The sequence below is a fragment of the Larus michahellis genome, chromosome 7, assembly GCF_964199755.1.
Source record: "Larus michahellis chromosome 7, bLarMic1.1, whole genome shotgun sequence".
In the NCBI taxonomy this organism is placed as follows: domain Eukaryota; kingdom Metazoa; phylum Chordata; class Aves; order Charadriiformes; family Laridae; genus Larus; species Larus michahellis.
The window spans coordinates 38,957,822-38,983,052 of record NC_133902.1 but is presented as its reverse complement, the minus strand read 5'-3'; the positions used below and the strand labels follow the sequence as shown (position 1 = coordinate 38,983,052).

Genomic DNA, 25,231 nt, shown 5'->3' with positions numbered 1-25,231 from the left:
TAATTAGTGATAGAACAAGAGGGAATGGCTTCAAGCTGCAGCAGGGTAGGTTTAGGCTGGACATTAGGAAAAAATTCTTCACAGAAAGAGTGGTCAGACACTGGAATAGGCTGCCCAGGGAGGTGGTGGAGTCACCATCCCTGAATGTGTTTGTCGTTTAGATGTGGTGTCAAGGGATATGGTGTAAGGGAGAACTTTGTAGAGTGGGGTTGATGGTTGGACTTGATGATCCCAAGGGTCTTTTCCAACCTAAATGATTCTATATTTCTATGTCAGTACTCCTATTGCATTAGGTGTTACAGGTGAAGTGCTATTCTTTATCCTGCCTTTTATATGTATCTTCGGTATATTAAAAGAAAGAATATTTTCTGTCAAAAGGCAGGAAATTGCATGGGAGTGGCGCTGTAGTGTTACAGGGGCTGTGGCAGTACTTGAGTCCTAGCAACTGGTATTCCAGAGGACTATCTGGCCAATGGAGCAATCCCAGTAGAGCCCACATGTAGCAATGCATCAGCTTCTGCCACCACTGGCTTCTATGGCTCTGCCCATGCTAGATCCTAGCAAATACCTGCGCTTCATATAGTATTGGATTGTGCTTCCTTATTTTAGATGAGCCACTGGCTCATCTTGTTCCACTGGCTCTCAGAGGCACTGCAGGCTGCTGCCAGCCGTGCTGCCTGAGGTCCAAGTATTGTAATAGATGCAGTTTCTGCCGCCAGTTTGGGGTGTACTTTGATTTTTGTTATGAGGGATGAGCAATGCCCTTTGTTAGAAAGGATTTCAGATAGCTTCCCAGTGCTGTGTCTAAGAGGTAGCAGGACATTGGTGATTGATGTGTGGGTTGGTTTTTCTTTGGTTTTATTGTGGTTGGGTTTTTTTGTTGGTTGGTTTTGCAGGGTTTTTTTTTAAGGCTTTTAATGAAACTTAGAATACTTTGTAGAAGTGGAGGTCAAAAATGTGTGTGTTTGTTGGAAAGGCTTCTCAGGTCAAAAGATTAACAAGAAGCTTTCAAAACCTTGAAAAAAAGACTCCATGCCCCAAAGTACTGATTTTCCGGCAATTTTTTTCCCCTTCTAGTGAGTGTAAATGCTGTATAATAATTAGAGCCAAAGAAAGACAAAACCTCACTAATTCAGTAAGCTGAATTCTCACGCAAGATGCTTAGCTTTTATTTTTTAGAAACACATGTCAGTTCCACAGTATAGTGCTTAGTTTGTATAATTTGGTGACAGAGATGGGATAATGATGCTGGTGTGGAAATAACAGCTAATGCATCTCTTCACAAGAAGAGAAGGAAAAGCATCAGACCTCTCAGATGAAAGGCAGATGCATAGGTGTGCTTTTCTGAAGTCATTTCAGGAGGGTTGGGAGTAGGTCCCCTCTGAAAGGGTTGGCTCTGAGCTCTCCTGCGCGCGGCCCTCTGAGGAAGCACTCATGATATTCAGCAGTAGAAAGGCTCTTGCTGACGTACAGAGTTGTGTGCTGGGCTTCTTACTTGGGCAGGCAGGTTCTTACCTTTGTATGGTTTCATTGGGCGAGTTGTGACCAATTTCCCAGCACAGCCAACAAATTTCAGTGAAGTTAACTTTCCTGTATAGTTACTGGATGGGGTTAACTGGATTAGACCCCTGCCTGTGCTTCAGACATTTTATCCTGGTGGTTCTTCTGTAGCAGAAGGTGTTAGGAAACACAAAGCCAAAATCAGTGCTGCGAGAGGTATAATGAATTGATTACCCTTAGTTATCTGCTGAATTTGTCCTAGGACTGCTAAGATTTTTCCTCTTTTTTAATTAGTTGTAGGATTAACTTCTGAATTAAGTAGGTCAGCTATACAAAAATAACAAAACAGATTCAGCAATTGTTTTGTGTGTCATGACAGTAAATCTGTTGAGCATCTGCTCAGAAACAAGCCTCTTCTGCTTTCACTCATCCTTGTAGTTAGAGCAAATTTATATTGTTTCTGTTTAAAACCAGCAAGCAATGCTCAACAAGTTAGACAATTGTAATCATAAATCCCTGGAACAATCTGTGTTTAGAGAGCATGAAGAGCTGGGAAAACTGTTCTGCAACGGTTTTTCAAAAAGGGAGACAGAGTCTTTAAAACCAAACCGGGCACCTCTTTAGCACAGAGAAGAATTTTTGCTGGTTCTAACTGCCTTCCCTCGTATTTGCAAATATACTGATAGGATACAGATGTGCCTAATTTACATGAATAGCGTTTTGTTTTGTTATGGTACTTGCAGTTGGCTGATGTTAGCAATATAAGCAGCCTTTTATGCAAGCACCACTTGAACTATGCCTGTATCCGAGTGAGAGTTCTTACCAGGTTCACAGAGATCTTGTATGTATGTAATCAGACTATACCACTTAGTTTAAACTAGAGTTCATTGTAGTTGGAGATGACCTAGAGGTGCTCTGCACACTTCACATTCAATGGATTTTTCTCCAATTTCTCCACTTAGATGCATCCTCAGAACAGGAAGGGGAAATTCAAACTCCCATTGTGCACCAGCAAGCAAATAACTCAAATATCTTTGTGGATGTGAAAGGCTAAAGCACAAATGCATGTTCTCAGTGTTTATGGGGACTTTGTAGCCAGGATTCTGCCTGATGGGTTAATGAAATTTTTGATCTGTTAGCATGGATCATGTAGGAGCTGTCTCCAGGGTGATCTTGTGCAGATGCTTTGTGCCAGGCTGAGGTACCTTCCCAGAAAATAGACTGTTGGTCAGGGCATGGATGGGCTTCTTAAGTTTTTGGCTGTAATAAGAGGCCATTAGTTCTCTCTGTTGGTCCATAATATGACCGACTTTTAATAAAAATGAAACAAAGGGAATGGTTCAAACTGTGATCAACAAACATTTTAAAAGAAAAAAAGCACTAGCTTAGCTTTTCTCTCTTGCACCGATGAAAATTTGCGAGTAGGCTTACATAGTGAAGTTGGACACAAAGTTATTTAAGTGGGGGAAGAAGCTTTCTGTGCTTGAAACATGTCAAGGAAAAAAGGTTTTTCCTTAAAAACCTAAAAGGTTTTTAATTTGTGGAAAAAAGAGCCTCTTAGCCATTAAAATGTGTTATATCTAGGTGGAAAAAGCCATTGCTTTAAGAAGACTTAGGAGGAACAAGAAAGTTGATGCAAAACTAGGAAATGACAGTAATAGGTCAGAAGCTGAAACGAATTCAGTCTTTGCTTGCAATCCTCAGAAGAGATTTCGAGGTCAAGGAGCCGACAGGCCACTTGTCTCAGTGCACGTAGTTTGAAAGTTTTTAATTAAAAAATTAACAGATTTCAGAAACCTTCTTGACATACAACAACATTTAAAACATATTGCATGTGAATGGCAGGAATACTTATTAAATCTGATAGGGGAAGTCCATAAACATAAAAAAAAAATTAAATTCTAAGCTTATTTTGTTGGCAGCTATTCCTGGGTTTGGGGCTTAGTAAGACTTCTTCCAGCTCCGTCTGTCACGATAGTGACTTATTTTAGGTATGCCAGTTGTAAATACAGAAGTGTAAAACACCCTTTTTTTGCCTACATCAAGGAACCTTGTCTTGATTTAGGTTCTCTTGAATGACTAATCTTGTCCTTATCCTTTTGTAAAAATAATTGGATATGAGTTCAGTAGCTTTTATTGCAGATTATATTAGGACAGTATAGGAAAATCTATAGCAGACTTTTGTTCATTCAATCTATTGTTTTCCCATTCCTGGTCCCCTTTCTTATCAGCTCATGGGGTTTGAGTTTGAGAGGGGAGAGAGCTGTGGGGGGTTGGTTTTTTATTTATTTTGTTGTTGTTGGGTGTTCGTTTTATTTGTTTTTTTCTTTGCTTATTTGCCTCAGTAAAAATGGAGGAAGGTTTATGGTTTTCAATTTCTGGATTCTTGCTGTCCTGTTGTAGAGAGAATTTTGGTGAGATGAAGTGAATTTCTAAATAGAATAGAGACACTTGATAGATAAGCATTGCAAAGTAGTACAATTTTATCACTTCAAAGGGCATGGAAAGGAATCCAAACCCGCTTTGAACTGGTTAACGTCTATCACTTGCCAGCTAACATTGTCAATTATGTTAAGACTGATATTTCTTAAATTAAAAGGTTAGTACAAGCCATTGAGTATTTTCTTTTAAAGCATATTTAATTACCGGAATCAAATATTAATTAGCCCTGCTAGCTTAATGTATTATTTGGTTTTTTTGGCCCTGTTTGGAAAGCCTTAATCCTTGCAGACCTTTTAGGCTGTTTAAAAAAACCCAACTGTAATCCCTATTTACCTGTTGTGGGCTCTGTGGTGGTTTGAGCATCTTCAAAGCCGCTAATGGATTTGCTAAAGGGCAGCCGCTCTGGTCAGCTCAGAAATGGCAGATGACCTGCTGGTATGGAAACGCTATATTCACATGCTATAGGCGTATTTCTAGTGCCTCAGATGACTAAAGAATTGCTATGTATTATTTTCTGGCCAGACTCAGGGCAAAGATTACATGTCATGAGTAGGACTGTTTCATTTGTAGAAATCCAGGGAATTGTTAAAAAAAAAAAAAAAAAAATTAAAAAATCCTTTTCTCTTCCTCCTTCATGTGATACTTTAAAAAAAAATATTTATTTAATGCAGGCTTTGCCTAGTGCTAATGAACATCAGCCTCCAAGGATTATGAGGGTCAACGTTAACATTTCTAGTTAATTCTGGGATTAAAATGATGTAATTTGTCAAGATGAAAAGCGGTAAACTAAAAGGGTTACATGGTAATTAATTAGTAAGGCTCAAATAGCCAGTAAAGGAGAACAGTAAGAGCTCTGTGAGTCACTGGGGGCGTTTTCCTTACTCTTTTATTAGAGATTATTTTATCAGTGATACTGCAGTTATGTTTCAAGTTGATGGGCTCAGGATGGTTTGTGCTCATTGTGGGTCTGGCCTGTTTGTATTTCAAAAGAGAAACTTTTACAGGGTGTGGAGTGCCCAGAAAGTGGAACCATCATATTTTTAAACCGTAGCTTTATGAATGTGAGGAATTAGACATCTAGTGTGCAGTGGTGGGAATGGCTTCTGAAGAGCCTGCAGGTTTGGGGTTTTGTTTTCCCAGTGTTTGGTGGCCGGATGGGATACTCGCCTGTCTCTACGCAGTACCGCGCAAGCTGTCATTGCTGCAAAGAGCAAGTGGAGCCCAACCGGCCTTTTACCTTCCTCCATCAGGGCAAAGTTAATTTTTAGGTTTGGTTGCGGGGGGGGGTGTTTGTTGTTGGGTTTTTGTTTTGTTTTGTTTGTGGTTTTTTTATTGTTTTGTGTTTTTTGTTTTTTTTACTTCTCCTTTTTCTGCTTATTCATCTGTTTTAATACTGGCTGTCTTTGTCTAGTTGGCATTTGTTAAAGGGCAGGTGGGAAACCCAAAATGGTACTTGTTCTTGATGAAAATTACATAATTCTGGTGAAGTGGGCCTTCTTTTTATGCTCTAGGGGAGGTGGGGGATCGTTTTGCAAAGGGTTTCTCGACCACTTTGTAGAGAAAATCTAATCTCTGAGTTTGGGGTGGAGTATGAGACCTTGCTGTCACTATTATAAGTAATCGATTTGAGAAAACCAGACAGGATCCAAGATGCAAACCAATGCCTGCCTTTGGAGGGTATGGGACACTCAGAAATGCTCGTCTTCTTTGGATGCTTTCCACTCGGATGCTCTGCAGTAACCCACGTTATTTGAACTGGCTGGCTGTGGGCTTTTAGTTTGGTTTTGTTTTTAAATGTGCCTTTAGATTGTGAATGAGGAAGCTGCCTCTAAAAACATTCTTGAATTCTGAGTTTAATTCCCTTGTTTACGTTGGTCTTTCATTTCTAGATCCAGAATAGATGGGGCTGCATTTGGCAAAAAATGCTTGTCCTTTAATTTTTGTGTAATTGAATGCCAGCTTTCAATTCAGCTGTACTGGAATCCATTGAAAAAGAGATATTAGTGTGGTGTTTGTTCAGATTTACATGTTTTAAAGAGAAAAGATGGCAATATACTCAATTCTGCTGTCCTTACTGTTGCACAATAGTTTTTCCCTCTTAATTGCAGTACCTTATGCAATAGTCCTATGGGTTTCAGTAAGACTGCTTAGGGAATTGAATACCACAGCATTACCAGAAATGGAAAAAATGAATAGTGCTGTTAAGAAGTGCAACATTTGGTGAAACGCTCATAGTTTGTACGTGTATCAAACATTAATTCCACTTTGTTTACTTATGAATCTATTTACGTTATTACAGAAAACTATTGGTGAAAATTATTAATGATGCTTTTTATGGCACCTGGTGTGACATTTGGGATCGTATTGATTAAGTTCTACTTTAAAATTCTATTTTAACCTTGAAAAACGATTTTTATACTGCAAAGTATAGCTTGAACTTGCTAAGTTTTTTATGAAAAGTTAAAAAAATCTCTCAAATTTTATCAATTCCGCCAAAGGCAATCACATGGACATGGCTCATGCACACTTGAATTGGTGGTCAGACCTGCTCAGTACTGCAGGCATATAAAATGTTTCTCTTAAAATTGCTTTATTTCCCGTAAGTGTCCTAGTAGGAATTAACAGTCCCTTGAGGGGATTTTTTTAAAGCTTTTTTTCAAAAGTGGAGAAAGTCAACACATACAAACAACAGCATATCAGGAGAGTGTGTTGTGGTTTTTTGTTGTTTTGTTTTTTGTTTTTTAAACTTTCCCTGTTCCTTCCTCCCTGACATAGCTGGCCAAGGTCATCCTGTGTCTTGCAGCTGTGTGCCCTGTACGTGTCCTTACTGTGCTTTGCTGTCCTTTGACGAGCTCTTGTTTGGGTCACGTGCCCATTCCTCCAGTGCACATGCAAATCATAAGCAGCAAAGGAAAAAAAAATTATATTCCTGTTTAGAAAATACCAGATTGAAGCAGAAAATTTAGGTAATGGGTATAACATCAATACTACAATTCTCTTTTTAAAATCTAGACAAACGCTGTATCTGTGCTTTGTTCTGGATTTATCCAGGTTGTTCATTAGCAAGACATGTCATTTTAAGAATGGCATTTAAGCAAACCCGGCTGGTTTGCTTACATTTAAATGAAGATCAGCTCAGCATGAAGCGTGTTGGAATTGCTCCTTGTGAAATTTTTCTAGCTGGGACTTTTTAATCTGCTTTTGACTTTACCAAATTAAATGTTTTTGTGTGGTTTTTTTTTTTTTCCTTTTAAATTATCATGTTTAGGGAATTGCCTTTCTATTGGACTTATCTCATGGCTATCTCATTCCTTCACTCAGCAGAAGGAGAAAAGCAAAACAAAAGTTGAAGGATATATGTGTGTGGAAAACAAACAAACAAAACCAAACCAACAAAAAACAACACACACACCCCCCAAACCAAAACACCAACCAACCAACCAAAAAACCATACACCCCCCAAACAAACAAAAAGCCCCACCAAATCAAGTCCTACTTCAGAGGAGACTGACTTTACAAGTCTATGTTGAACTAGAGAATACAATTCTTGCTGCTTGTGACCTTAAGTAATACGAAAGTTTCCAGTGTAGCTAAATTACAGTGTATTTACATATAACATGTACCGAGCTTATATGCTTCTGTTTCATCAGCAGAAAACTGGACTGCTTTCTGCTCAAGCTCAGCAGTGAAGGTGGTATTGTCAAAGCTCTTAACCCAAAAGCAGGGAATTTACACCTGATGCAGTACCATTGATTTGGTTGATGCTAGGGAGATAGCACTATGGTTGCAATCCGATCCGGCTTGTAACCAAGCTTTTACAGAGTGTAGTAAGTTAGGATTTTTTTTCTCTTATAACACAGAAGGATCAAAGAGTGAGTTCAGTGATACACGGCACACATCTTTGGATGTATGACTTCCCATCCCCTCCTGCAAATAGCCACCAAAATGATTTCAGGCTATAGGATTGGCTTTCATATGGGAACAGTATCAATGTATCAAGAATTTTTCCTTGGAAAACATCTTTCATCAAGTGGCATCACATATCTTTCTTTACCAAATGCTATTGTTATTAGCACGGTAGCATTGCTTAGGACTAAATTCTCTTTAATCAGCTGTTTTGTCTTAAACACAGCAGAAGCAGCACTTGTAGCTCAAAGCAGTGCTTAAAATGGGACTTGCATGTGGATAAGAATTCTGTGATTTTTAAGAGGTTGTGGTCATTCAGCTGGATAAACGTGGAACAACAACTACTTAACTACTGAGTGTGCTGGTTTGGTCCCTGCTGGCAGATGAAGTCTTAGGAAACTGAAGTCTTTTAAGTGAAATCAAGAGTTACATATTCAAAGATGGCAGAAGTTCATAGCGTTCATACATGAATGTGATTCCTATACAGATTTTGTACCTTTCATGGGGATTCCAGAGTTGGACTCACAGTTAGAAATAATTTACTTAATGGTCGTCTTTGAGTGTATGTAATATAAGTTATGTAATTCATCTCTAAAATATATCGGAGACGCACAGTTTATGAACTGGATGGACTTCTGGATTGCAGTTTGGATCTGTGACAGCTTCGTATTTTAGCAGAGGAGTTTAGAGGAAGAGCAAAGTCTTTGAGGCATGGCTCAATACCATTTAAACTTAATGGTTTAGAAAATTGTATTGACTGGGCAGCTTCAGTGCTTGCTGCCTTTAAGGATCTTGTTTGAATTTCCACTGTGCAAAAGGAGTCCTGTGTCAGTAGCTACGCTGGAAACTGATTTACGAAGAAGGCTCTGTTTGGAGGAGAATACTATGTGCTCTTTATCTCTCTAAGCTGCCCTGCGCTTTTCATTAGTTGGTGCTTCTCTAGGAGGCATTCCTCTCATGCTTTTGTTCTATCCCCTTTTTTTCACAACATGAAAGAAAACCCTCTGTTTCATGTGCTCCGTGGAGTTCCTTTCATCCTTCAAAGTGAAGTTACTTATTTTGCAATGTAATCGCCTGTATGAGCTTGCTTTTGAGCTATAAGGCTAAGTATTGTTTTTGTTGGCAGGGTTATAATGTTTACTCACTTATCACATGTCATTGATTGATAACAGTAATGAAGTAAATAACTGAAGGATTTCACTTGCTTTCTTTTTTCACTCTTCTGTTTCTCACAGGTTCATTGCTAAACCATGTGCCTTAGGCCTTAAAGTCCAAGCCAACGGACCACAGAAAGCTCAACCTAATGCTATCCTGGAAAAAGTTTTCACAGCTATTACAAAGGTAGAGTATTTAACTAAAATATTTGCCTTATAAAGTGGGATATGGCACTATAAACTATGTCTGAACAAAACAAAGCTAGCTGCTAAATGCAGTGCTGCATTTTTATAGCTAAAATCAGAACATGCAAATGCCAAGGCTGTCATTGGCATGCCAGCTCGAGCAGTTGTGCATCCCTTCGTGATGTCTCCTGTAAGCTTTTAATCAAAAAAAGTTGTTACAGAAACACTTTGTAGGTGCCATATGGCCACCTACTTTTTTCGCTTCTTATCTTTTAGACATTTCCTCAAAATTGTCAGGGTTTTTTTTTTTTTTGAAAAAAGAGTGAATTGTGAGCTGCTAAGATCGGCCTTACTGTGTTTCCCATGAAACTTCAAAGCTGCTCCTCTTAGGGGAACTGCCTGAGCAGAGGGTGCTGGTGGCGTGCTGGTGTCCCAGCTGTTTATGTTGTGATGAATGTCCTTTGAAATTGGAGGGAGGAGGAAGAAGCTAGAAGAGTCAGTGAGCTGAGTGAATAATGTTTTAGAGCTTGCAGATTTTTTTTTTTTCGGTAGGAAACAAGTTTTTCTCCCACCACTTATGTCTCTGTCTCTACAGCTCTCACTGTATGACATCTCAACTAAACCTCTATGTCATCCTGTCCGTGCTTTTGAAGCGTCCTGAGTTTTCCCGGGACAGTGATCAGATGTCCTTCAGTGTCTTCTGAAGACCTCAGTGGTCAGCCACTTTGTAGCGGAAAGGCCTGTGGAGGCCTGAAGGATGAAGCCACTGTGCTGCAGGAACTTGCCAGTCCCACCTCGGCTCCAGGCGGTGGGCACACCACAGCAAAGGCAACAGCCTAAACTTCAAAGAGTATTAGAGTCATAGAAGGCAAAATTGGATTCAGTGTCAGGGACAGTGAAATATGCCATGGATCTGTCTTGCTTGTGTGTCCTACCCTACCCTGAGATCACCATGGCACTGGTGTGGTTTTTGTCCTGTTTTCAGAGAGGGAATCACACAGACTTTGTTTCTAAAAGCTGCAGCACTTGTGTGCTAACCCAGACTCAGATGGAGGAATAATGGGATATTTTTTATTTTTATTTTTTAATTTTTTTCCTTGCAGAATCTGGTAGTCCAACACAGGACCTGAGCGTGTGAAGTGATCTAACTAGTGCCTGTGAGTCATGGTAGGAGCTGGCACACATGGCTTCCAGCATCTAGTGCCCAGAAACGAGTGGGAAGAGCTCCAAAGGAAAGTATCTACTTTCCTCCAAGAGTTTGGTAGGGCTTTCTGGTAGCTGCTGTCAAAGAAACCGTCCGATTTAGCTAGTGGCCTTTTTTGAGTCATGTGCAGCAGTTCTCTCTAGTCAAGCTCCCAAGAGCTGCATCAATCATTTGATTTTTCTAAAGTTACAGAAAATGGCTTTCCTTAATGTTCCATTGAAAAATTAGTGGCTACTTTGGTTGACGAAAAATAAAATATTTTTTTGTTGAGATGGATGGCAAATACTCCAACCCTTCTCTTGTCTCATCCTTTCCCTTTCCTTCCTGTCTTTTCCTGGAGGCTGATAGATGAAACTTCAGCCTGATGAAAGCTTTGCTGTTTTACCTCTTGCAATGCTTAAAAAAAGTCTTTACCATGGCAGCTCTTGTATCTCATTCAGTGTATGCATCTGGCTTGCAGAAATAAAGCTAAAGCTCCAGAAAACAGATTGTCGAAAAGCTTTTACTGTTTCCTTAAAAAAAGAATGTGATATGGGGAAATACATAAATAGTCCTTATGGAGTACTGTACATGTAGAATTGCTGCATGATTGGAAACATGGCCTATGTGCTCTACTCCATATAGTAGTCGAATTAAGGACAGACTCATTTTCTTTTACCTTACCTCTGCACTGGTTTGCAGCCCCTCTAATGGAATAAGAGTTCCACACTTGCTGCTTTGGAGAATAAGTGTGTGTAGCTAATTTTACAGAAAAAAATTGTCTCTCCCTGTTGTCAAGGTGATTTTCCTTTTGAAGTTGTCACTTTGTTTAATGACCTCATTTTTTAACATTAACATGCACAAACAGGGATGTATCTTCTTTCCATGTCAGTCAGACAACTTTCACTACTGCAACAGTCAATAGGACAAAGATCCTGATGGAGGAGGCTGGAACAGGCATAGCGTGTGGCAGGCGGGGGCATGTTTGTAAGCCCTGCTGGTCGAGAAATGCATGACATTTTATCCCTACTTACCACTTTCCAAGTTTCAAGCAAGTTCTCATCCCATTGTCCCCTTTAAGTTTCTTATTAGTAATAACCTGCATGCAATATTTACAGCATATGTCCTTCTATATAAATAATAGTCACTGTATACTTATTTTGATGTGGATCTGCCAGCAGAGATTTCTGTGAAAGTAATTTTATTTCTACGTATCCATGTGTCTGACAGGCAGCCTCTAGGACACTGAGAAGCGATTACAGTGGTTCCAAATTTAAAGTGGAGTTACTGCAGTTGGGCAAAGAAATAATCTTCATCCTTCTCTGTTCTGTAGCATCCAGATGAGAAGAGGCTGGAGGGCCTCTCCAAGCAGCTGGACTGGGATGTACGCAGCATTCAACGTTGGTTTCGACAAAGACGCAACCAGGAAAAGCCCAGCACTCTTACGAAGTTCTGTGAGAGCATGTAAGGATGTGTGTTCTCCTCTTGAGTCTTGTCGAGCCTGTCCCCTCATCAGTTTTACCCTTTGTTCTTCACAGGTATTTTTGTAGACGGGTAGAAAGTCATACAAATTAGTAGAATATAAATTCTTGAATGGGAAAAAACATCTCCTTTCTCCTGAAGGAGTCAGATCATACTTTTTGTGTACTTTCAATGGTGAAAAGCTTTCAGAAATCAGTTGTTTGTGATTCTATCCTGTCAGGGTGCCAGCCTGATCCTTTGAGACAAATGGCCTGATGTTAGACTGGAAAGCTGTCTTTACAGCACAAACTTTAGCTATACAACCTGACAGACATCTGAGATGGAGGAGTGAAAATAAAAGCCAAATGGTTTGTTAAACCCCTTTGTTTTTTCTCATCCCAGGCTTATCCTCTTTTTACTATCCCATTTCCTTGGGTGCACTGAACTCTGAGAAGCTAAAGGCTCCTGTGCTTTCTTTAGGAAGTTATTTTTCACCTGCCAGGGTTTTCTTCCAAGGGATCTTTCTCAGCACCCAGCTGCTCTTCACACTGGTTATCTACATAAAGGTGGTTTTTCTAATTAGACTATGTTGGTTTTAGTATCTGAGTTACATTTCCATGCCAGCTGGATTTAACATATCAATACTTAATCTGCATTGAAAGAGCATGGAAAATTAAATTTACTTAAAATATTTACATGTTTTTCTTAAAGGAGGACTGATAGACATTGAATTCATAACAACACACAATGAACAGATCTAGTTTATTTGAAAGACTCATTAATCCCAAGACTCAGCCCTCTAGGACTGCTGAAAATTGTTCCTTTGATGTGGAAGTTCATGCATTTAAGGCAAATTTTACATGCTCCAAATCAAGACACTTGGCAAATATTGCTGAGGCCATAAACAAGTATTGGCTTTATTACACCCTGTTGGTCAAGTAGTTGTGTTATTGCTGGCTTAAAACTCTAGTTACACTTTTTGTTAGCTGGTGAGAAGTGTTAGGTAGAAATGTCAGCAGAAATAGAGGAAGCCTATTTAAGTTAGAAAGGAAATCTTAGTTAATCTTGTTTTCCAAGTTTTGGTGGGTTTTTTTTTTTTATTCCTAACAATTCATAAATAATTTTTTAAAAAAAATTTCAAGGAAAAAAAATCACAAAAACACTGCAGACCAGCTAGAGAGGAAGGGGGTGTGTGTGTAGATACCTACGTAAAAAAAACAACTTGTGGAATATACTGTTGTATCATTCATGCAGATTTCCTAAACATATTTCATACTTTGTCCTTTTGTAGGTTTCCGAAGTACTTTCCTTAAACTTTATTTTCCTGTGGATACATACAGGAAGGTTCATAATATGGTCCTGAATAGATAATGTATTAAGGCAGTTTTTCTAAAGCCAAACCATACATGAAATGTTATTTGAATAACAACTGATACTTATTTTCAACTAAGGACTGAGTAGGAGAGTTACTATTAAGCATATTGTCTCTAGCTCAGAGAATTATAGTCCTTTTTTTTTTATTTTAGAGGAAGAAACATAAAGTGTCTAAAGATGATTGACCTTTAATAAATAGAGGAACGTAACTGTCTGAACGAAACTGTCAGAAGTCGTTTCCTTGGTACAGCTAAAATCCGCCCTACTTAATATTTAATAAAGGCAGATGGGGTAAGGTTCTGGATAAACCTAGTCATCTCGTTGCCAGCAACTGGTGGTCTTGGAGTTACTGATTTTTGAGATCAGTGAAGAGCAACCTTTTTTCTACAAGGGTTGTAGCTGTTAATGTATACACTTGGCTGCTTAACTTGTAGGAAAGGCTGCGGAATCTTGGGAAAAAATGAAAACTATTACTGTTACAGCTAGCATATTTGGGCAGTATATTTGACTGCTTCTGTAACTCAGGTCAAAGATTTCACTCTCTCACATTAGTGCCAGCGCATCTGGGCTGACCTAGAGATAGGAAAAACTTAAATGTACCATGAAATACAGGCACAGATAAGAAATTTATGGGTGCTGAACATGCTCCTTTGTGGCATACATTACAGAAAAAGCATGCAGATGAGAGCTATGAATGCAAACTGGAAGGTAAGGTCAAGCTGTAATGAATGTCATTAACTTATGCTGACAGAATTAAGTGCCAGCTTTATTTAGAGAGAGCCACTGGGCATTACTGCAATACGTGTACTTAATAGTAAGGATAATGCTTGTCCAAAAAGAAGTGAGGTGGCGTAAATAATAGTAAGTGTATAGTTCAGGTTCTCTCTGCTCATGTTTGCAGAAGGTGCAGTGGGAGTTGCCTCTCCATCTCTATATATACATGCTGCTGTGAGAATGTGCTGTTACCCAGCCGACCATGCGTGCATTGCCCTGGTGGCATTTCCAATGGTGCAATGTGTGCCACCAGCCATCTCGTCACACATGCTGGATGGAGTTGTTGGCAGGTAGTCAGAATAGCATGAGGAAGCCAGGGATACCCTTTTTTCCCCCCGCAGTATGGGTGTTAAATGGTTGTCTACTTAAATCTGTCCATCAGGGCACTAAGCATGGTGCTTCACTTCAGTATGACTGGAGCAAAGAAATGCTTCTGTATGAGGTCTGTAGCCTTTTCACAGCTATTGAATGCATGGGGTGGCTTTTTGGATGAAGAGTCTCTGTGTCGCAGCTGCCTTGGAGCTCTGAGCTGCATAAAGCATGTGTTCCCATGACCGTTGTGGGAAGGGGAGTACTCCAAGTTTTCAGTAACTGGGGCACCAGTGGAGAGTTTCGTAGCCTCCAGCGGGGAATTTCATAGCCCTGACAGAGAATGAAATGTGCCCTTATGTAATAAGCAGGCACAGAGCAAGCAAAATGACAGTGATCCCCACCTACAGCTTCAACTGTTGAGCTGCTGTTGTCCTTCCAGAGAAGACTTCAGTTTTGCTGGCAACTGCATTGATTGACTATGACTTGGGAAGAAAAGTGACAGAACCCACAGCAAATGTGGAGCTGCTTAAAAAGAGCTCCAACTCTTTCTACACGGAGACGATTCAATTTACTACTAGAAAAAGCATTCCTTGTGCCCAGAGTGGCTTTTCCATGATGCAAAGTAGAAGGCAGCTATGCCAGAAGGGCCGTAGGCTGCTTCTGCCTTATCTTTCTTGCAAAATAAGTAGTGTGGGTACTATCTAAGGTAGAGAAGCTTCAATAGGACGAAGCTGAGATCAAAACTCAAAGATAAACATACTGGTCTGGGATGAATGACACCCAAGATCCAGGCCCAAACAGACTAAACCAGTAACTTAATCATTAGATTGTTCTCTTCCCAGATTTCTTGCTTTCTCTACCCCTTCCCTTCTTTTTCTCTTCAAGTAACTTCAATTCTGGTCCTAAACAGAATGCAGAAAAACTACAAAACCTACATTTTTATTTCTTTTCAAAATTGAATTCCTTTGCTGACAGCCTTCGTCAGATGTCCTGGGCATTAGCAGATGGTTATATGAAGAAAAAGGCAGTAATGAAATCTCTGGTCTATGGACACTGTGCCATAGCATTGTAGTGAAAATAAATTACTTTTCAGGGACCTTAACCGGCAGTTACCCCATAGAGTTTTGTGTGTCAATCTGAAAGAGAAGGTGCCATTTTATTGTCGGAGCTAATGGTGAGACTTCAATGGTATCACGTACTTAAGATTTCAGATGTTATGGTGATAAATAGCTATACAAAATATGAAATAGATAATTTCACCAGGTGAAAGTATTAGTCAGAAAGACAGCAACAAATGGGATGCTGAGGATTATTTTACTAGCAAGTCAGTGCATTGTTTCTCAAGGATTTGGTGATTCAGACATGAAATTTGGAGTTAAGAGCAGCGTGTTTGTAGTTGCTAGGAAAGGCATCCACCTAGTATAACCTCAGACTGTAATGCTAAGGCACTTAGCCTACTATATTAGCTGCAGGGGAGTGTCTGTCCATAGCTTTTCTTTCTCTTGTGGGAATTTAGGCAGTTTTGCCCCTTTCGTCAACTTGCAAGATCCAAGGTGCGTAAAGGAGAAGAAAGAGTGGTGAACTGACTGTGCAAAATGGACTTTTCTACTGCCATGCATTTCTGTTGTCTTTTATTCCTTTCTTTCTGTCTCCATGGCACAGCCTAACATCAAGAGAAGACAAACTTTCTCATGAACAAAGGTAGGGTAAGGACCTTGTGCTCTGTAACTTGAGTATGCAGCACATGAGAAAACACAGAAAGTGGATTACCTTGAATCTTTTCCGAGGTTCATGTGGTTTCTGTGTTATTCATGGAGAGTATATGCAGTACTTTACAAGGCTAAAAGTTGTTTTTGCAGAGGACTATCAGTCTATTTATAGGCAGGTGATATAAATTGGATCAAATGCTCTAATGACTCTACTGAAGCATAGTTATAACACAAAAATGTATTAAAAAAAAAAAAGAAAAAAAAAAAAAGAAAAAAAGGTGTCTGACCACAAATAAGTTCCCAAAAATGTCTTGAGGAAGAATGTCGCATCTGAATATAGCGGAATGTGAATTCCAGGCATGGAATACGCAAGTGGGGAAAGGGCTTCAAGGTATGCTGGGGATGGCTGAGAGGATGTAACTCTTGGAAGACCATGAATGGTGACTTTGCTGATTGCCAGACTGAATATACAGGGTCCAAGAATGTCTTTGTTAATGTCTCATATGTCAGAAAGCCAATGCAGTAGTGATTCCCAAACCACTTCCAGTTTCTTCCCTGTGCCTAGGTATATCGTGCCCTACGCACGCTTCCGTATGCGTAGGTATATCTGTTTTTCTCAAAGACTAAATAGTATAGAAACAGCAAGCATCCTGTCCTCCTCCCTTGTTGTCTGGAGCGAAGGGAAAGAACCTGTGATGTCCAAAGTTATTAGCCTGGGACTTTGGAATGTCATCAGGCGCATGACTTGTCTGTCCTACAGCTATGTGCACTTAAGCAAGCTGTTTATTAGAGACATCTACATGGTTTCCAAGGAGTGGCTGGCAGAAACATATGGCCAAGAGTTTTTTGAGTTTATGCAACAGTCTGCATGTGAAAACGTGGAAACGTGCAGACTGAAGAGCGAAAGATTTTTTTTTTTTTTTACCCCTCATTTGACTGTAGAAGAAGCTCGGATACTCAAGTATCTGTAAACGGGGTGTCTTTGAGTTTTAACCTAGGGTAGAGAAGAGTCACTGTCTCATGTCCTAGCCAGAACATATTCTTTTTCCTAAGGAACTAAAACTGTGTTTATGCATGTTGCTTTTGGGGAGATTTTATCTACCTATAGCTGTATATATATATGTGTGTGTGTGAACATGTATGTGTATAGATAGAGACAGATATATGCAGAATTTTTATTTTTTTTTTCACTTATCATGCAAATTTGTGTGAAAACTTTATGGGCAGTTTGCCACTTCTTGGCCATATTGCTTTTCTCCGCTAGCAGAGTAATTCTTTCCTACAAAATTGTACTGGAAAAATAACTATGCGAGGGAAAGAAATTGAGACACCTGCTTGGTTGTTGAAATTCTGAACTGTGCTGATACAAATCTTAACAAAACACATGAAAGAATTCATCAGTCTGTGCTTTGTGTGTAGCAGTAAAGCACTAGAAAATAAATAGGCACCAAAAAGCCTCTAACTCTGAATTTTTAATAGCCTCAGGCCCTCTTAAGTCAGCTTCTAAAACACTGCTGAATACAATGATCTTTGAGATGCAAGCAAAAATATGTGGTAAATGGTATTATGGGTCCATTTAATTCTGATTTGTGAATATAGGTTTTCAGCTGCCTCAGTGCTACATGCAGTAGAGGACTAACCAGTTTCACAGCCAGAAAAGAGAACAAGGGGATGGGTCTGTAAAACCACGCAATGTGCTGTGGGGCGAGCGTGATAGTCACTGTTCAACGGCCATAGAATTACCAAATCTCCCTCGTTTTCCTCTGCTGTTTTCAATGGGGCAGGAAGGACTGTTCCTCCTTGCTCTCTCCCAGGTATGAGGCATAACTTCTCCCCTGCTGCTCTGGTCTGTTCACGAGATCTAAAGCACTGGTAGCTCAGCCAGCTGCTTGGTGAAAGGGAGACTGCGCACTTAACTAGTATGCTGATAAAAAGTTAGAGGTTTTCCATGCTATTATAATTCTGGATTATTTTTTTTCTTCTTTTTTTAACTGGGCAGATACCTAGTTCTGCTGCTCCTTCTCCTCATAACGGCTTGCAGTGGGCTGTCCCCTGCTGTGGGCTGCACCTGGGTGCTCCTGGGGCAGGTGCTTCTGTGGACAGATGGTCATAGGACAACAATCTTGCCTGAAAGGGAAAAGCATCAAGGAAAATCCAAAATTTCTGGAAGTCACTGTGAAATAGCAGCAAACTCTGCAATGAGGCATAGTACTGGAAGCCTCTAAGTAATTACTATGATTTCTTTCTTCCGGAATACTTTGTACTGAAACAGTTAATAGGACTGGTAAATGTTTATACGGGTGAAAAAGTGAGTAATTTGCATATTTTTCTTGCTGATCCTTAACTTTACTTTTCAGTATTTTAGTTAGCTTTCTGTGACCTTGAGTGAAATATTCATTGGTGCTTCACAGAAACTGTTAGGATACTGGAGCAGCTCCTTTATATTTCTTAGTGGTGTCTGAAGAACACAGTATTGTGTGATACCATTGAGGAGTAGGAAGTGCGTATTTGTGTACATCTCTGTGTCTGGATGTAGATATTTTTATTTTCTCCCTGCTATGGCCTTAAAACAAAGGGAGTTGGGCAGAAATAATAAGAGGAGCATTCCCTCAAGCACAATAGCTGGGTTTATAGCCAAGAGACTGCTTTGGCTCAGGTCAGGCAGCAAGGTGGTTTCCCCAAAGCTGCTAACTCAAAACACCACCATGTTAAAATAGACCTGTAAAGGGAAAGCCAGGGAAGCTGTCAGCTGCTGTGATCGACCCAGTTTCTCTGAGTGCCAGTGTCAAGCTGAAGAGTTGCCAAAGCTAACTTCTTTTAGCCTATGGGAGCATCAAGTCAAGGCTAGACGGCGTGAATAGAGATTTTTTTTTTTTTTCTTTAAATCCACTCAGCAAAGTGTAGCACTTGGCAAAATAAATTTTGAGGCATCATAATTTACTTTGAAGAAGTTTTTCAGTGTCGCTGCTGCTGCTGTCTGTACGCTCCAGCTGTGCCAAGCTTATTATCTCAGAATGAAAGAGGAGCAACTGCTACATGATCTGTCTTTGTAAAACAATGTACCCATTTCAAATTATCTCAGAAATTACTCTCACTTAGCATAAATCTTCATGGCTGGCAGGATTTTTTGTTGTTGGAACCAACAATTTTATTTTTATTTTTTATTGTAACACACAGAGAGCCCCATCCACAGTTTTGATTTTTATTTTTTTTTCCATGTGACGTCCTTAGTGGTTTTTACTAATTACACTTGGAAAACCAGTAAAAGTTGGATCTAACAGCCTTACATCATAAGTAAAGACTACTTTAATGGTGTTTCTGAAGGTCTTTATTGATTACTTTATTTATTTTTTCTTTACTGAATGTCACATATATAAGTAGTGTGTATCTTTCCATTAAAAGATATGAGAACTTCATATCAATGAATCCTGATAGCAGTGTGTCATAAAACTGCCTGTGAAAGTAAATTGGTGGCTCTTAAATAGCCATTAATTGCTTGTAAAGCATGAAAAATGTTCTTGTTTGGTTTGATTTTTTTAAGCACTAGAAAAAGGGAGTCGTAAACCTGCTTTGTGATTTCTAAGGTAGAAATGCTAAAGAAAGAACAACTAATAACAAAAATAGATTCTTGGTATGATTAAACTTGTGAGGTTCTGTTATCCTTTTCATTATGTTAAGTGTCTCTCTAAAAACAGTAGCTTGAAGATCTCAGCTCTCATTTACTTGAAACAAAATAACGTCCAAAAAAGTCACCTTTGCCTTTACAATGGAACCAAAGCTGGAAAGTAAGGGTGCGCCTTCACTGTCGTGCTCCATTTTGCCCCAGGGAGTCTCGTCTCCCACAGGCTGTGCTTCACGAATACCGATTGGTTACTGGACTCCCTTCTGTGGCGATGCTGCTACCTCTTTCCAAAAGGGAATGCAGGCGCTATTGAGAGGATAATTCATTGAAAAGATAATTCACTCCAGAGTTTCCTCCAGACAGATGATATGGATATAAAATTTGCTAAATCTGACTCTTCCACCTGGGATAGTCTTGTTATTCAAGTGGGGCTAGTGCCTCTACATTGTGCCGTAGGGCAAGCAGCACGTGCTTGGTGTCAGGCTATGAAAAAACATTCTGGCATGGTGTATTTCAGAAATGCAGATCCTTCTTGCAGGGATGGAAGAAAAGAAGGGGGCGGGGGGAGGGAAGGACGATAAATGACAAAATAGCCTGCACAAACCCACAAATCCTCATGGTGTTTGGATATTTCGGAGCTATATTTCATATGAACGTGAAGTAGATCCTGGGCATGTGCTATCCAGTGTTACAGTCCTGAGCACTGTGGATACGAGCCCATCCAAACCAGCTGATCTCTTGTAACCTTGAACTCTATGATTTCATAGAGTCTGGGTAAGAATTCATACACTGGGTGATACAGATTTAATGATGGTGTTTGTGTAAGGCAAGGGGGGAAATCAAAGGCTAGCTCCTACGCTGCTCGGGAAAAGCTGTGTTTGAAGGGAATAGAGCTGCTATTAGTGAAACTTACAGAGCTGGGTTGCCTGTCACTACTTCCTATGCTGCTAGACTGGTGTGAGAAGAACAAACTGTTCCATTGTCATTTTTGATTAAAATTTCCGTTAAATGTAATGCGAAAGTATGGTACTTTGCAGATGCATATAGCAGCACAGTGACTGTAGACGCTACAGGGATTGTGCAAGAGATCAGAGAGACAAGTGAAAAAGAGAGAGTCATCTTAGTACAAGATAAAAGCATATGGAAACAATGACTTGTATAAAGAAAATGAGAGAGAGAACAGCAACTACCTATCTCATTGTGCAAGAACCAGGTGGTGGTAAATGAAAAAGAGCACATTCAAAACTGAATAGTGAAAACAGTTTTTCACACTCTGAGTAATTAAACAGGACTTTATGTCTCTCTCATGGAATTCATTGCTCTCCTGAGGCAGTAATTTGTAATTAAATGGATTGTTTTATTTACTTGGGCAACCAGAGTGTTTGGTATTGTGCTGATAAAAAGATTGTATCCGTAGTTTGCTTACAAAAATGTTGTGAAAATTAATCTTAAACCTTTAACTGTAAAATACCACACATGCTGAAACGGGAGTACAGACGTAAGGAAAAGAGCCATGTGAGCAAATGGCATTTGTGGCATGAAGGGCGAAGCAGGGAGTAGGGGCTCAGGTGTTGGCAGAGTCAGATTGTGAGACAGCTTGTCGAGGGATTTCAGTGGGTCATGGAGGGAGTTGGAGTCTGTGAAATTGTTCCAGAACAGGGAAGATGTGACCTTCGCTGAGTGCAAGAAGAGTTTATTATAGCTGCAGGTAGTAGGGAAGTTGAGATGAGTCACGGGTGCCGAAAAGGAGACTGTAATTGAAGTCATCTAGCACATGGCAACTAAAGTGTAGAGTAGCAAAGACGGCCTGGCAATTGCTATCTATAGTAAGCACGTAAAATACTGTGATTTTATCACAGTACTGTAAAAGTTACATCTAGACTCTGGGATTGATACGTTCAAGGACCTATTATTCTCTTAAGAGTATTATATCTAACAACATCACAGAAAAGGAAAAGAGATGTGCTTGAATGCAAGGCCTCAATAGAACGTAAAAGAGAAATGAGGCATTTATACTGAGGCTCATGTCAGGGAAACTAGTGCTGTGCTAAAAGGCCTGGATTCATGTTTGGGTGTATAACACTAAGACAGAAATCGTGCTCCATTTTACATCAGGGTGAGATGTTGCTCCTTGAGAGGAACACTCAATAGGTCTGTACATTACCATTTCCTTTGTCTGATTCCAGTGTAGGCTGAGTTGAATTTATGTTTCTCTCTGAGCCATGTGTGAAATCAGTGCACAAGAGTATTGATGAAGCTTTTTATTTAGTGTAAATAATGCTTTTTCATATGATGTCATTCACAGCTGGCTTACTGATGGTTTCCCTGCTCCAAGAGAAAGAGGGTATGGCAGTACCGGTTGCCCTGAGTTACATATAATATAGTAATTTGTAGCCTGAGAGTCTGGACACGTGAATAAGTTAATAGCTGGCAAGCTGTTTTAATTTTGAAGTTGTGAGAACACAGTGCAGCCGCTGACAGCAATTTTAATTCTGCCCTAACACTTGCACATACCTACTCTGCAACGCGCAGCTGGCTCAGCACTCATGCTGCCGAATGCAGAGCCTGGGCAATCACGCCCAGCTGCTGCGGCGTGGTTTGCTGTGGGTTTGTGCCTCCAGCTTTGCTTATCAGAGCATCTGTCTTAGGCTCTGGACTATTCACATTTCTTCGGTAGCCAGGCTGCATAAGTAGTTTAATTATATATCCTTTTATGATTTTATTATGTGCTTTTGTGCTGTGGTGTATACTTGCACGGGCTGGCTTAGGCTGTAGTTCAGCAGCACAGGCTACCGCTGCAGCTCTAGTAAGCAGTAAAGGCCACCTCCCTGACCTCTGCATCCTTGCCTTCCCATTTGCTCTGCTCTGTACCAGACAGCTGGCTGTACAGCTGTTTCTTAAGGCAGCACACTACACTTATTGTGGTTAAAGATCCCTCTGCATAAAAACATAGGGTGCTTGTCAGTCAGATTTGCCTGTTGTGGGTCACAAGGTGGTCACATCAGCATGCTGGGGTACTGTTGCTTGTGGTGGTGGTGAGTATGTATGCATCCGAGTAGCAGAAGGGAAACTGGAGAGGCATGGGCAGTACTTGCATCCAATATGAAGGCTCAGGTTTTGGTGTGGCAGAGGGGAGGAAGGGTGGAAATGGCTTCAGCCACCTGACCCCTTCTGATGTGGCAGGCTGGGAGGACGTGGTTTGGTGGAGCAGGGCATGGCGTGCCACGTGGTGCTCTAAGTGCATCTCTTCCTGCTGCCAGCTCTATACGAGTGCTTAGATTAACACTGGCTGAAAGAATGAATGCTTTTGTGCTGAACAGCTGCTCCTATGGCTATGTTTACATTCTTTATCTCACTCTTCCTATCGTTATTTCTCATTTTTGAATAATAAAATACTGGGTCTGGCTCTGCTGTTGTTGCCCTGCTGTCCCACTGCATTAGAAAGCTGAACTGTGAGCTGAGTAGACTTCTTGCAACTCTGTAGTATGCTGCTCAAGAGGTACCCATTGGTTTGGGACTGGTATGAAACAGACCCCAGAATTAGGCAAGGTTGGCAGTTTCTCTCGTGATTCCTTTCCTACTGTATCTGCCATGTTCACGTGTGAATCTGATCTATGATCTCTGTTTTCTCTTTTTAAACTGGGCCTCAGGATGTCTCTGTGCCCAAACATGGGACTGGGGGGAAATTAAAACATTGGTTAAGTGTCAGGAATCACCGGCCCTCTTCCTATGCTGCTCTGCTGGAGCAGGCAGGCCAAGATGCCCCGTCCATGCCACATCCTTAGACTACGCGCACTGTATTTTTAGACTGTGCTGTAAGCACTTTTCATTTTGAATCTTATGAAATTCCCCTCTTCCCTCAAATTGGGTTACTTAAAACTTTGAATTCCCTGCCCTTACTGCCTTCTGTGACACAGTTTTTAACACAATTAATAAATCTAGATTAACCCACATGCTGGTCCTGCGAAGACACCATCACTTAACATTATCATTGCACATTAAGCAAGGTTATAATAAATTAACTAGGTTTCTGTTCTCTTGCGGTTTGTGTGTGCTCATCGTTATTTTATGCTATGGAAATTAAATAATTCTTCCCTAAGTTCTAATTAATGTGAACACTAGTTCAAAATACAATTGCAATGTAACAATTAAAGACACTAAAGGAAAACTACAAAGACTGCAGTAGCTGCTGCTTTCTTATGTTCCAGATGCCTTGAATTGTCTAGCTCTTGGTTATGGATTCTTTGGTCAGCGTCGGCTTTAAATGAAGTTGCCAAACACTGCAGACAAGTGGCTTTAAAGTGAAGAAACATGGAGGCAAGGCTGGGATTTTTCAGAATAGCCACAGGGGACGTACAGCCAAGAAAGCATGAGCTCAGTCTGGGATGCTACAGACTTCAAGACTACTTTTGATGCTTAGTAGATGGGATTCTCAGGACTTAAAAACTGACTGTTTATGGTTTGAGGAGGATCTTTTGTGAATTCAGCACAAGGCTTTCTCCCAGTTTGTGTCTCTTGTTCTACTTGAAGCACTGGGTGGTGGCTTCACCATTTTTTAGTGTGTTTGTCTGTGATACTGATATCTCCTGAGTGGTACATTTCAGGTACTGATATCTCTTGTTCTCCTGTTCATAATATTTATTGCTGCCAAAATGTGGGCGTTTTTTTATTTCTCTTAAATGAAGCTTTTCTTTTCTAAGATTCTTCTAAATTAAGCTTTTTTTCTTTTCTGTTTCTAAGATGTTCATATTGTTGCCAGTCCTAACTATGTTTTTGTTCAACCTGTTAATGGATTTGCAGTATGAAAGTGACATGAGCAATGTTCACTTAGGCTGTAATAGCATTAGGAAATGCATTACAAGCAAGTATTTATTAATCAAGGGTTACTATCAGATTGAGAATAAATTCTCCATTCTTATGTGGATGCAAATTTTTGGGTCTTCGGTAAATGCAGATATCCACCAAGTTCTACTCTTATTTTCATTTAAGAAAGAAAGGCAAACGTGAACAAAATGCTAATTTAGAAGGATACCTTTCTTACTCCCATTTCTGCTGTCTTCAGAGTTGTTAGCTGTTCTGCATGTGTAGCCCTAGCAAATGGTGTTTGCCAGATTCACACTGAATCTGTACAGAATTGGTCCAACAGGAGCTTCCCAGAGGTTCCATTTGTAGCAGGTTGTTTTCTCCCACAGGAAGCTGCAAACCACAGACTCAGTAGTCCAAAACTTTTTTATATCTTTCCCTATTTCAGTCTCTACCAAAAGAAAGAAACTTGAGTATGACTTGTTCTCTTACAGATTGTTAGTCACAATCAACCCATATCAAATTACTTTACTCACTGGAGGGCAGTGGCAATAAGGTTTTATTTTATGCATGGCAATGAATGAATTGGCATGCAAGTCCTTACTCCTCTCTTCTCCCTCGTATTTATGTTGTTACACAGTTTTATGTTACATTTTGATTACCTTTCATTTTATAGATACATGGACTGTGTGCACCTGTTCATGGAGACACAGAATTATGAGGAGAATTATCTCCCTTATTCTTTAATATTTTTACCTTCCAGGCATTTAACTACATTGTTTTCGGTGTTAGTAAGTTGTTCAGC

General features: G+C 40.1%; 1 protein-coding gene across 2 annotated transcripts in view; it reads left to right on the top strand.

Moving 5' to 3' along the window:
- CERS6 (ceramide synthase 6) overlaps positions 1-25,231 on the top strand; it is a 131,263-nt gene that overhangs the window by 30,295 nt on the left and 75,737 nt on the right. For both annotated transcript variants that reach the window (XM_074594143.1, XM_074594142.1), the window contains 2 exons: positions 9,084-9,189; positions 11,705-11,835. In XM_074594143.1, coding sequence (XP_074450244.1) covers positions 9,084-9,189; positions 11,705-11,835 — 237 coding nt within the window. The remainder of the gene's footprint in view (positions 1-9,083; positions 9,190-11,704; positions 11,836-25,231) is intronic.